This window comes from Lactuca virosa, chromosome 6 (assembly GCF_052849685.1).
Source record: "Lactuca virosa cultivar CGN04683 chromosome 6, Lactuca_virosa_CGN04683_v6, whole genome shotgun sequence".
In the NCBI taxonomy this organism is placed as follows: Eukaryota; Viridiplantae; Streptophyta; class Magnoliopsida; order Asterales; family Asteraceae; genus Lactuca; species Lactuca virosa.
In genome coordinates this window covers 222734598-222747739 of record NC_136431.1, presented here as the reverse complement: position 1 = coordinate 222747739, position 13142 = coordinate 222734598, and the positions used below count along the sequence as shown (strand labels likewise).

Sequence of the window (13142 nt, the reverse complement as noted above, 5' to 3'; positions counted from 1 at the left end):
TGTGTTTTTGAGCTCCCGAAGCACTAATGTTTGGCTCAATTTTACAAGGTTATATGCACTTTTATATTTAAAAATGTAAAAAAGTATTAAGTCCCAACTCTTTAACTTTTTTTTTTCTGTGAAGTTTACTCAAGCAAGGTTTGGTTAACATAAGAAACTATTGACCAGGTCAATTTGAGTTTGGCAAACAGAAGCTTAATCGATTTTGGTTTAGCACCTATGCATCCCCCACTATAAGCTCAAAAAGTAAAGAACTTAATTTTATGGCAGGACAATTAGTTATGAAGATAAATAAAGTACCAAAATCCATTTGGTTTCTCTGATATTGTTTCTGATCACAAAGCTAAAATAGTCGAACTTTCAGGTTTCCTGTGAAGATTATTACTGCATTTCTTGTACTTCTTGACCAAATCCTTCAAAGCTTTTGGTTTTATCAACCTGATGTTGTTTTTGTTTTGTTTTTTAGGAAGTGTTTCAGATATATGTTTCAAAAGCAAAATACTAGATATTAGATAACTAGAATAAGATATATAGTCACGTTCAAAATTTGTGATGAGAGGGATGGTATTATTAAAATTTGCTGTAGATCTCGAATGTAATAGAAAGATAAGATATTGAGATAAACCTAATAAGCTAATAACATCCCTATGGTGGAAGATGGGCTCTTTGCCTCTTTCGACAAAAAGTTAAAAACCATATAAAAGTTAAAAAAGACGACTTAACCATAATTAAACACAAAAATAAACACATTACAAATGAGCAACCATTAATTTGTATTTACAAATATAAAACAATCTTGAGTGAAAATATGTACCTAATCCCGTATTATGGCTACATTTATATGGCTAAGGGCTGATAAAAAATTATGTGTGGTAAGACTAAATGAAAAGTTACTATTATAGTTTTGACTTAAGTTTATATAAATATTATGTGCTTCTTATATCTAAAATCAAGCAAACATTATGCGTACATGGCACAAAAATGATGACATGGCAATATAAGCCGTGCTTATTTAACAACAAAAATAGCACGTTACAAAAATACCAAGAGACCATAAAGCTCTGAAAACTGAGATCTTAAACAGCATATGTTCAAACCAAACAACACCATTTTGCATCATTCTCAACAAACAAAAAAGAAACATACTCAAAATAAATTTAAAAAAAAAAAAAAAATACAAATTTACTCCTCTCGAGAACACCATTCTCTAGCATTCTGGAACATCTTCAACCACGGACTCGGTCCTTTCTTCTCCACATCCCACTCCTTGGGGTACCACGGGAACTGCCACATCAGAAAACACCGCTCAGGATGTGGCATCATCGCCAAGTGCCGCCCATCCGGCGAACAAATCGCCGCCACACCCACCGGAGACCCATTCAAATTAAACGGATACTCCTCCGTCAGCTCCCCATCATCATCACAATACCTCACCGGAGCCAAATCCGCCTCCAAAATCCGGTCAAAAACACCCTTCTCAGGAAAATACGCCTTCCCTTCACCATGAGCCGCCCATACCCCCACCGTACTCCCCGCCATCCCCTTCAACATGATCGCCGGAGACTCCTTAATCATCACACTCGCGAACCGACACTCGAACCGACCCGACTCGTTATGCACGAACCGCGGTTGCACCGGGTCGCCCGTCGCCACCCCGGGTCCCGGGACCCACCCCAACAAAGCCATGAGCTGGCACCCGTTGCATACCCCAAGGCTAAAAGTATCTTTCCGATTGTAAAAATCCTGAAACTGTTTCAAAACAGACGGGTTGAACCGGATCGACCCGGCCCACCCTTTGGCGGAATCTAGAACATCCGCGTAACTAAACCCGCCCACGAAAACAATCCCTTTAAAATCATCCAATGAAATCAACCCGTTTAAAAGATCCGACATTGTCACATCCCACGGTTCGAACCCGGAAGCGAAGAATGCGGCGGACATTTCACGGTCACCGTTGCTGCCCTCCTCCCGAATCACCGCCACTTTCGGTTTCACCGCCGCCGTCATGTATTTCTGATCGGTGTTTGCCGGAGTAAATGACAACCGCCAGGCGGGTTCGTGGCGGTGTTTTAACCCATCCTTTTCCGCCGCCACCGAAGCTGCCAGTCTTTGGTATTTTTCGAGGTGGAAGCTCGTTTCTTCCCAAATGTCACGAAGGTCCACGGTTTTTTCATCCAAATGGGTCAACCCATCGATTTTTAACCTAATTTTTGGATCGGAAGTTACTTCTCCTATGATCTCTCCATTAACGCCACGGTTTTGGAGAATTTTTGTGACATTATCGAGATTTGATTTGCTGATTTCGAGGATGAGACCGAGTTCTTCTGAGAATAGGGTTTCAAAGATGCTTTTTCCATTTGAATTTAGATTGATCTGAACACCACAGTTTCCGGCGAAAGCCATCTCCAGGGCGGTGATGATAAGGCCACCATCACTAACATCATGCCCGGAGGAGATCAGATCGCCGGAGATAAGCTCTTGAACCACCTCAAACACGGTTTTCAGGTAAGGAACATCATCAAGATCAGGACATTCATCCCCAATTTGGTCAAACACCTGCACATTAGTCAAATTGTCAAAAGTCAAAACCTGAAATCCAAAGTGAAAAATATAAAAGTAGAAAAGTACCTGAGCAAGAGCAGATCCACCTAATCTTCTTTTCCCTTTTGCCAAATCAATATGAACAAGAACACCTTCATCTTTAAGCTTCAAATCAGGAGTCACAGTCTTTGTAATATCAGGACACGTAGCATAAGCACTAATCACAAGATTCCCAGGAGCTTTCACGACTTCACCATTTGAATGAGCTGCCATTGAAAGACTATCTTTCCCACCATCAATGGCAATCCCAAGCTCAATCATAGCCTCCTCCAAAGCAACAGCAGCATCATACATTGCAGCTCCTTCCCCATCAAGTTTAGCAGCATACATCCAATTCCCACTCGCCTTCACATCACTCAATCCCGTAATCTTCGCCCAAACAAGATTCGTAAGCGCTTCACCCACAGCCAAACGCGCCATTGCCTTTGCATCCAACAACCCTTTCACCGGCTGCTCCCCAATCGCACACGCGCCACCTGTGTAATCTGTATACGTTTGCGCGATCACCGCCACGTCAGCGAGTGTGATCTGCAACGGGCCCACCGTTTGCTGCTGGGCCACGAGGCCCGTTACACATCGGTCCACTTTCGTTGTCAAGAATCGCTTCGAACAGATTGATGGAAGGCGTAACACGCGTTTCAAAGAATCCATTAATGTAATCCCGGGAGCTATTTCGAGAGGCTCACGTAGATCTTTCACTCGGTGAAATTCAAACGTCTTTTGTGGCATGTCTCCGAGGACTTTTTCAAGTTCGAGATCGACAGCTGGCAAAGGTGGTGGAAGACCGTTTGACTTGCTTTTTTCAATCGCGTGACTGTCGATTAGACGAATATACCCTTCGCCATTTATACTCCCGATTACAGCCATTGACACGCGTTCTCTTTTACATAAAGATTCCAAAAGTTCACGGCTTTTAGGGTTTACTAAAATCGCATCCTGTTCTTGATATTCAGCTCCCCATATTTCCAAAACAGACATGGTGTGGTCCCCAACTACAACAGCTCTAATATCGATTGTTGCACCTTCTGGGTAGATGATTTCTTTAACTACATTACAATTCCCACCTGCTCCTTGATCGTGTATGCTTACAATCGGATTATCTTCACCCATTTCGATACACGCGCGAACAACCCGGTAAAGTTTCTGCGCCATCTCAGCATCGCCACGCTGGACCGCGTTAAAGTCCAGCTCAGCATCGTTCTGTCCACTCACCATGCTCGATGCTGCACCACCTCCCATTCCAATCCGGTAAGCGGGCCCACCGATTTTCACAACCAGCATTCCGATGTCGGGTTCGCCTTTTGTGATGTGGGTGTGATCGATTTGTCCGATTCCGGCGCTGAACATGATCGGCTTCAGCCATTCCCGCCTTTCCCCACTTGGGAGTCTCATTCCGAAGGTTCTCGTGTACCCTTGAATCAAAGGCTCCCCGAATTTGTTCCCATAATCAGATGCTCCATTGCTGGCATCTATAAGAATCTGTAGAGGTGAAGCCAGGTTGGATGGATATTCAAATGATGTGTCTTCCCATGGAGCATATGAACCTTCAATGTTTAAATTCCCAACACAATAGCCAGCTGTGGATGCAACAACAAATGACCCTCTTCCTGTTGCGTGTGTATCCCTAATTCGCCCTCCTGCACCGGTTTCCGCACCGGGGTATGGTGCAACTGCACACGGGAAATTATGGGTTTCAGCTGTGAACAGAATGTCAAGATCGCGTGTAGAAAGGTTTAATGGAGATGTGGATCCTGGTTTTGTGGGTTGCAACTGGTTTGCTAAAAACCCTTTGATTGCACTTGAATTATCCTTGAATCCAATCACAGAATTGTTGGGATTCGCCTTTAAAGTGTTCTTTACAATCTGCATTAGAGTTCGATCCATGGGTTGACCATCTACTACAATCTTTCCTGTGAAGAACCAGTGGCGACTGTGTTCACTGTTTGATTGTGCAATGTCAAAAAGCTCAACGTTTGTCGGGTCCCGTTTAATATCATCTTTGAAAAGTTTAGTGTAGTATTGTAGATCTTGTTCATCAAAAGCCAACCCCATTTGTTGGTTTATCTCTTCCAATGCTTTTCTCCCCTTTTCCATAACAGGAATAGTATAAACTTCTTCAGGAACTAGACTTGTTTTGAAGGAAATGAGTTTTTTGGGATACACGCATTCAGTCATTCTATCATGCACCATTGCTGCAAACTCTTCGATTTGACTTTCTAGAAGAACACTTCCTGCTTTAACATATAAAATATATCGCCTTGATCTTTCCAATCTACTGACTTCTGAAAGTCCACAAGCTTGGCATATAGAAACAGCATTTGCAGACCATGCTGTGGTGAAAGACAGCCTTGGTCCGACTTCAACTACCACACTGTTGAGCCCTTCTTTTTTCTCTGCAGAGAAAAAGCTTTCATTACCTAAATTATCTGGCTCATAGGTCTCTCTTAGAAGCCATTGAAGTACTGAAAGCTTCTCAGATGACAAACTCCCATCGACCCCAATGTTGAAACACTGTTCTGTTTTCAGACCCACAATTTGATTCGAGATCTTGGTCTGAATCGACTTCAGCAACTCTTCGTTTGCTGTATCTTGAATTAGAGGAGTTCTAAAGAAGTGAATCACTTTTTCGGTTCCTAACTTGTCGACACTGCCCAAATCTTGTACATCTACCGATGCAACAGCCCTGACTTTCTTAGAGGAATTTCGTCGAACACCTTGGTTGCATATTCTCACCAAATTGTTTCTTTTGTGTTTAGATAAACCAAAGAGCAAATGGGAACTTCTGCTCTTTGGTAAAGGTTTTGGCAAGAAAAAGTTGCGATTTCTTGAGCCCTGAAATTAGATAAATAAATTATACAAAATTATATAGATTACCATCAGCCCAAATAATAAATTTCAAAAAAAAAAAAAAAAAAAAATCAATACAATAGCAAGCGAAACATAGTACATACTTGTAAGAACTCAGATGTTGTAATCTCCAATGATGCAGCCATTACTGCATGAACGATTTGAACTGTAACAAAGAAAAGATAAAGTTTTTATTAACTTTCTGAGCTATTTGTATTTGTGGAGCACGCCAATACGATCGAGATCAAAGAGATGACATACATGCATATGAAAGAAATACTAAACTAATCAAGAATGAAGCACACAGAAAGCGGCTTACCCGTGGCGTCGGCAAATGTTTCGGAAATTGGAGGAGGAAGCAGAAAGCCAAGGTCGCGTTAAGTGAGAATTAAACCACAGACAGATAAAAACAAGGGTTTAGGGTTGAAGTGGATTACAAGCTGGTCCTTCATCTACTTCGCGATATCAATTACCAGTCCCCGGGGTTTGCAAGTTTCAGTTTTGATGAAAACATAAAAAAATGTTATTATTCATTAATTGTCACACTTCTATAAGAAAATGTATTTTCATGCATTTAAAAAAAATAGCAAATTTGCATTTAGATATATCTGTAGGCGTATGTTGAAAACGACCAACCTAAGCTTCTAACTTAAGATCAATGATCAGCTTGATACATCTAAAAACCATACATGTAAAATCGAGTATCTTTAAAAAAAAACTAAAAACTTCAATACATGCATGTCTTAAAATAAAATAAATATATATACATCAAATATTGGACTAGAGCACAAATATGTTGAAACTTTAAAAGTAAAATGATGGAAAATCTGCTTAGATATGCAGCAAAAAAGAATGTGATACCAAACATAATGAGGTTGAGAATATAATATGATAGGGATATAAGATGTTCAAGAGTCCAGCGAAGGACATTTGGTCTTGGTTCTAGAAACTAAAATTTTATTTAAACTTGGAATAAATTTTGTATAATAATATTGGAGCTCAAATAAAAATATTATGTTAACGTGCGGATACATCAACAAAACTATTTCGTGTAAATATTAGAGTTTGGTTATACTTTTACTTCAAATATAGTAACAAAAACTGGATCATTTTTTTTCTAATGAGATAAATTTATTAAATTTATTTCTGAAAGTTATTAATTTTTATTCTCAAATCAATATGTTAGAAGAAAATCAAGTTAAATTGCATCGTTATGCAGAAGTAAGAAAATAACAAAGCAACCTCGAGTGTCCTCAAATTAAGCTGGATTGAAGCGTCCTCATCTTGAATTGAATTGTATTGTGATAGTGAGAGAATGACAAATACCTTGAGTGTTTGCACACAGTGTTACACCTAATGAGTGTTTCAAATGTTAGTTTGCTAAGTTTCCATGGAAGGGGTACATTTTCTCCTTGTTTGTGTCCACATATGTCCGTTAATTTTCTATATATATCCATAGAAACTATATAGAACAAAGGGTTGATTGATATGCATGTGTTTTGTTGGATTTTTGTATATCAATACAATAAGGTTTTCACTCTCGTTCATCTCACCTACAAACTTAAATCATATAGAGCAAGAACATGCATGATTGTAAATGATTGTAACTTGTAAGAGGATGTTAGACATACCATAACTAGCTTATAAGCCAACATATTTTTTAAACTTTTAGGCTATCATGACAAACCAAAAAGTATTTTATAATCTAACTTTAAAATATATATATATATATATATATATATATATATATATATATAAAATAAAAACTATATAGACCAACTTTTCAACAAGCTTATTGATGTTTAATTTTTTTTTATCAAATATAGCTTTTACTAATTATAAAAAACTCAATATTTTACATGTTTTTTTATGTTATTTTTCATGTTTCAACTAACTTATCAACTAGTTTTACGAAACATTATTTTTTATCGACTAGGAAATAGTTTTTTTTTATCTATCATCTATATTTTAAATGGCAACTACTTTTCCGATAAATCCACCATATTAGCCCATAATTTTGTTTCTAATTCCATAAAATAAAATGTGAGGTGTTAGACTAAGATGGGTATCTCAAACTTCATATAACGATCCATTATTCTTTTAGTACATGTTGTTTTGCGGTCCAATGGACCAATCATCGTCATCAAGTTCAAAAAACCGTACAAGAACCCGATACACCAAACTCCAAACGAACGCTGAAAATGGGTTCCATTTCCATCTCTAACAATCACACCAGCTTACTACTTGCTCCTCATTCGTATTCATTAACACAGCCAAATATTTTCTACTCTCAATTCATCAACTTCCCGAAAACCCCATTTTGTAATTCATACCCATTACTATCATCATCACTTATAAATCTTATCGCCAACAGAACCCCTAGGTGTGTTGTAACCGCCAAAAAGAAAACCCCCTCTTCAGAACCAGTTCTCAGTCCTTCCATTGTTGAAGAAGTGTCAGAGGATGATGAATTTGAAGAATTTGATGATGGTACTTTTCTCTTTAATAATTTTCTATTGCAGAAACAGCAAAAGTCCCAATTTTTTGCAACGGATTTGGGCACTATGAACAAAAACTGAATACGTTTGCTGCTATTGGCTTTTGCAATAACAGAACTTGTCATGGCTTCCATGGCAAGGTTTTCCATTTGTAAATTTCTATTGCTTATCTTCCAAATATGTTGTTCATTTGAGATTTCTGTTTTGCGTATTTGTTCTATGGTAGTTAGTGAACAAATTTGGGTAATTAGGGTTCTATATGTGCCCGTTAGTGTGATTCGGGGATGTTTATATTCTGTTGATCTCAAGAGTTCTTTCTTTTCTCATATAATCATGCTATTTAGAGGAATTCGATGATGATTATGATATTGAAGATGAGTACGCGTTAGAAGATGACGAACCCAAAGTAAGTTGCTGATTTACTAAGTATTTTAAACAAATTCACATAATTTATTAACAAATCATTCATATTGTAGATTTAACACTAAGCTTTAACTTTTATTAAAAAAAATATATATATGAAGGCTGGAGATGGAGGTGGAGGAGGTGGAATTTCACTTGCTGGGACTAAATGGGACAAACAAGTGTTAGAAATGGCTGAACAAGTTTCCATGTCTTTTGATGGAGAATTGGGAATATATGCTTTCAAAACTTTACAAAATTCTGCCATTCGAGTGCGCATTGAAAGGCTTACAAACAAGTAAGCATTTATGTTTATATTAGTTTAAAATTAACAAAATACAACAATACTAAACCATTTGAAAAAACATATTATTGATGATTGTTGTATTTTGTGATGGTTTAGTAATATTGTATTAAACCAAAATGTGGATGAAATGAGTCAATAAAGGTGAATTATTTTACACCAAATGATTGTCTATGTATGAAAATAATAATAATGATTAATGACCTAAGAAGACAAAAAAAAAAGTAGATTGCTATTTTATGACTTTATCTCTAAGAAAGTATAGATGTTTTGTTTTGCAGATCGGGTTCTCCCACCATGGAAGACATTGAAGCTTTCGCAAAGGCATACAGAGAACGATTAAATGAGGCTGAGGCTGATGGATCTATTCCTGATATATCAATTGAGGTACTTTTAGTTCTCTCTATTACAACATTGTAATTTAATTTTTTTTTTTTCTAATTAAGTTATTGTACTTTGAAAAATCTACCTAATTATAGCAGTGAAAATTGCTTTGTATTTGGATGACATTGCTATAAATTGGTAGATTACTAGTATAAGGCCCCATATGTTACACAAGATATTACAGAACAAAACATGTTATACTGTACTGCTAGTCTACTACCTTTGGATTGTGTTGGACTGAGACTAATACCAATGTCAATGGGACTTGCCCCATCTAAAATTGTGGGGTGGGCCCCATCATGATGTTTGTTTGGTAGGTATCTTCACCTGGACTTGAGAGGGTGGTTAGGGTTCCTCAAGATCTTGAGAGGTTTAAAGATCGTCCCATGTATGTGAGATACACAACTGAAGGTGATGATGTGGAACGTGATGGTGTTTTGAGGCTTGAATCTTTCGACTTGGAAACTAGGCGTTGTATTTGGGGTTTAGCAGATGTTAAGGTTAATCGAGAAAAGGCGGGAAAAGGAAGACCACTTAACAAAAAACAAAAGGAGTGGCGACTCGATACCCCCTTTCAATCTTTGGTTTTAGTTAGGATTTATGCTGATTTTTGAATGTGTATCATATGCTACATCAAGTTAACATTTTAATAAAAAATTTGGTAATGTCACAATAACTTAATACAAGGTGTACAAATGAGGAAGTTTATATCTTTCAATCTTTAGGAATTGAAGTATTTGAAAAAAACATCACTTGTTTATACTTTATAATTTGTTGAAAACTCTATGGTTTAAGAAAAGCTCTTTATGCGTTGTACACCTTAAAACTTTCTTTTAAATTTTTCTTTGTTTCTGGTGATTATATAATGGGTAGAGTTGATAATTACATTGTTAAGGATGTACATGATCATATTATGGCTGATCAAATTTATATAATGGTATATATTTGATTATTTCATTGATATTTTATAAAGTATTCATTTCTAAGATATATCCTATACTTGTGGGGATGTACATTAAAGGTGCACAAATGCCGGTTTCGGTTATAATCGGTTCGGTTATTTTAGAAATAAAATTTTGTTAAAAAATTCTTTTTTTTTCGGTTTAAAAGACGGCTTGGTTCGGTTTTCTTAAAAAAACAATAAAATATTGGTTTGGTTTTTTTTTTTTTTAAACTTATATTAAGCCGCTGGTTCGGTTATTTTTGGCTGGTTATAAAAAAAACCGCTTACAATTGTGCACCTCAAATGTACATTACGAGTTTATCATTTTGAAGCGTTTTTATTTTAGTGTAATTAGTTTCTTTGGTTAATTAGGACGTGTTCGCAAAATTAGTTGGTAGCGAGTAGCTTGAAGCAGGTAGCGGGAAGCTTGTAGTTTGTATCGTTTTATTAAACGTTATGTGAAGTAGCATTTGGATTTGTAGCGTTTTGTTTAAACTAAAAGCTAGAAGCTTGTAGTGTCAAACAAAAAAATATGTTCAAAACGGAACGTTTTGTGTATATTCTTTGAGAATATAGTTTGTTGGTATTACTGATTGACTAGTTTTTTTTATCCATTTTATTTTGCAGAAATTTCAAGAAAAACATGTTAAGTTATTGTACAATGATAATATTTCGTATGATTTGAATTTATGTATTTTGCAAATGAAAAAATGTTATTTTAACCCAACGAACTTATCTCATTTGTTTTAAAAGTCATCCAATTTTTTTTTTTGTACATAAAGTAATGAAGTAGAGTATCGGTGGTTTAAAGCGTCATTATCAAACACAAACAATGTGTTAGGCATGTTCTATCAAACTCCAAAAAGAGATTTCCTGAAGTTTCATATGAGTCAATGTTTTGGAAACAAGTAAAGCATCCATTGAACCTCTTTTCAATGCTGCAATGAAAGATATTCAAATGTTCATTCGTGCAACATATGTTCACCTTAAGGGAAGGAACCCAAATCATGGTCAAAGAGCTTTTTTTCTACCATGAAGGGATTGTGATCCAGTGGAGAATGGTTTGAAAGCTTCAACAATGTTCTTGTGGATCAAGGAAGAAGCCCATAATAATTATGTTGGAGGATATAAGATTGTATGTTATGATGATGTGTAACTTGAATTTTAAAGGGAGTCAATGGGATCGTTTGCAAGTTTGTCCAACTATAAGACTGAACATTAATGAATTGAAAATCCATAAAAAGGTAATTATTCCTAATAATGTATATGCTCACCGAGTGATTTCATTATTAGTTACTAACGATTTATTTCGTTGTTTAGGTATCGGCAATTGTTGTCTAGTGAACTTAATATATTTGAGTGCAAAAATTTAGCATATTCATATGTTGTTGACTTGGACAAAAAAAATTGCACATGCAGGGTGTGGCAGTTGAATGGCTATGGTTGTGTTCACTTAGCTGCAAACATTTCTTACTTAAACAGGAATGTGGAGGCATTTGTTGATCCGTTATTTCATGTAACATTTTATATGAACACTTACAAGTACCAAATAACTTGTACGAATGGAAGTGCAATGTGGCCTCCTACAGACTATATACCACCATTGCCACCATTGAAAAGGAGGATTTGAGGGAGACCTACCATAAATAGGAAGAGGGACAGTTTTGAGAGGAGTACATCACACAAGGTATCAAAAGCAGGGGAAAAAATTGTTTGTGGTTATTGCAAAAAGATTAGGCATAACAAATCAACTTGTCAAGAAGTGGAAATGTCATTTAAATCAAAAGTAACAAAAAAACCCAAAGATTAGGCACAATACAGATGGGCAACAAATGTGACTGAAATAGAAAAACGGAAGGGTAAAGACAAAGTTAAGCATAAGCAACAAAAAAAATCAGAAAGGATAATTAAGATGAAGTTGGAAAAGAAGGTTCAAGGTAAAGACAGTGAAGGTAATAACTCATCATAACCAATGGACTTGTATTAGGTTTGATATTTTGAGGGAATGTGAGAGTATGAATGTTTGATAGTGATGGAATTGTATGTTTGTGTGTTTTAATTTGGTAAAGACTTGGATATTATGCTTGTTTGCGGTTATGAGACAAAATTGAAAATACAAATGTTTGTTTGTGGTAAGTGTGCACATTGTACTTTGATATAATATATGTCAATCTACTTTGTTACCCAAAATGGTAATGTACTTTGTGACCCAATAAGGCAATATACTTTATTATCCAATATGGCAAAATGTCAATGTACCTTGATATCCAATATCGCAATCCACATTGATACCCAAAATGGCAATGTACTTTAGTTCATTTGGCTCATTTCCTAATATGGCAGTGCACTTCATACATTCAGTTAAAGACATTATGTTTCTCAAATCAAATAAAATACTTTCAACACATTCACACATACAAAATTAAACAACCAAACCATAATTACTTTTATGAAATATCTGTCGAACATTAACATTACAGCCAACACTTTTGGGTATAATAATCGGGTTTGTGTACAATAATATGGGTAATCGATACCCCAAAAACACCGTTATACACGGCTTATCCCACAAAATCCACAAAAAAACCCCCAAAATAACACTAGTAAACCCTCAAAATAACCCACATTAAACCCTAAATAACGGTTATCATCGAAATCAACAAAACCCAACAAACACTAGTCCTAATACAACATCCACAAAAATGATTTTGGTAGACAACAAACCCACACTATTTCCATGATCGAGTTATCCAACTTACACAAGCACCCACCCCGAGAATCACAATCCACAAACTGACGTTAAACTTCTTCTGCATTAGCTCCAACTGCTCTCTAACTACCATAAGCTCCCTATTCATGTTGTTTCTTAATTTTTCCACTTCAACTTGCAGTTCCATAGCAAGCAACTTGTTATCGGTTGGAATATCCAAGTCGGATGCGTGGAAACCACCATATGAAAAGCTACCAGACGAAGCTTTATCGATTTCTTGAGAGATTTAAGGATAAACGAAGAATAGGCAGACAATTGTTGCTCTAAAAGGGTAACAATCTACATCGGTTTATCATAATAAGGGATTGCCCACTTTTTTATAGGGGACCACAAGCCAAGTAAACAAAATTGGTCCCTAAGGGTGGTACCGTTCACCTACGCGTCCGTCCAACT

At 36.5% G+C, this 13142-nt stretch overlaps 2 protein-coding genes across 2 annotated transcripts; one reads left to right on the top strand and one right to left on the bottom strand.

Moving 5' to 3' along the window:
• Positions 1 to 1056: 1056 nt before the first annotated feature.
• PUR4 (purine biosynthesis 4) lies at positions 1057 to 5893 on the bottom strand. The gene is made up of 4 exons (XM_079056927.1): positions 5768 to 5893; positions 5553 to 5614; positions 2629 to 5433; positions 1057 to 2556 (listed from the first exon to the last, which is right to left on the bottom strand). The coding sequence occupies exons 2-4, from the start codon at positions 5592 to 5594 to the stop codon at positions 1183 to 1185; spliced, it is 4221 nt and encodes a 1406-aa protein (XP_078913053.1). The 5' UTR covers positions 5595 to 5614; positions 5768 to 5893; the 3' UTR covers positions 1057 to 1182.
• Positions 5894 to 7596: 1703 nt separating this feature from the next.
• LOC145118926 (uncharacterized) lies at positions 7597 to 9722 on the top strand. The gene is made up of 5 exons (XM_079054584.1): positions 7597 to 7938; positions 8291 to 8352; positions 8471 to 8646; positions 8934 to 9039; positions 9354 to 9722. The coding sequence occupies exons 1-5, from the start codon at positions 7650 to 7652 to the stop codon at positions 9648 to 9650; spliced, it is 930 nt and encodes a 309-aa protein (XP_078910710.1). The 5' UTR covers positions 7597 to 7649; the 3' UTR covers positions 9651 to 9722.
• The last annotated feature ends 3420 nt before the right edge of the window (positions 9723 to 13142 follow it).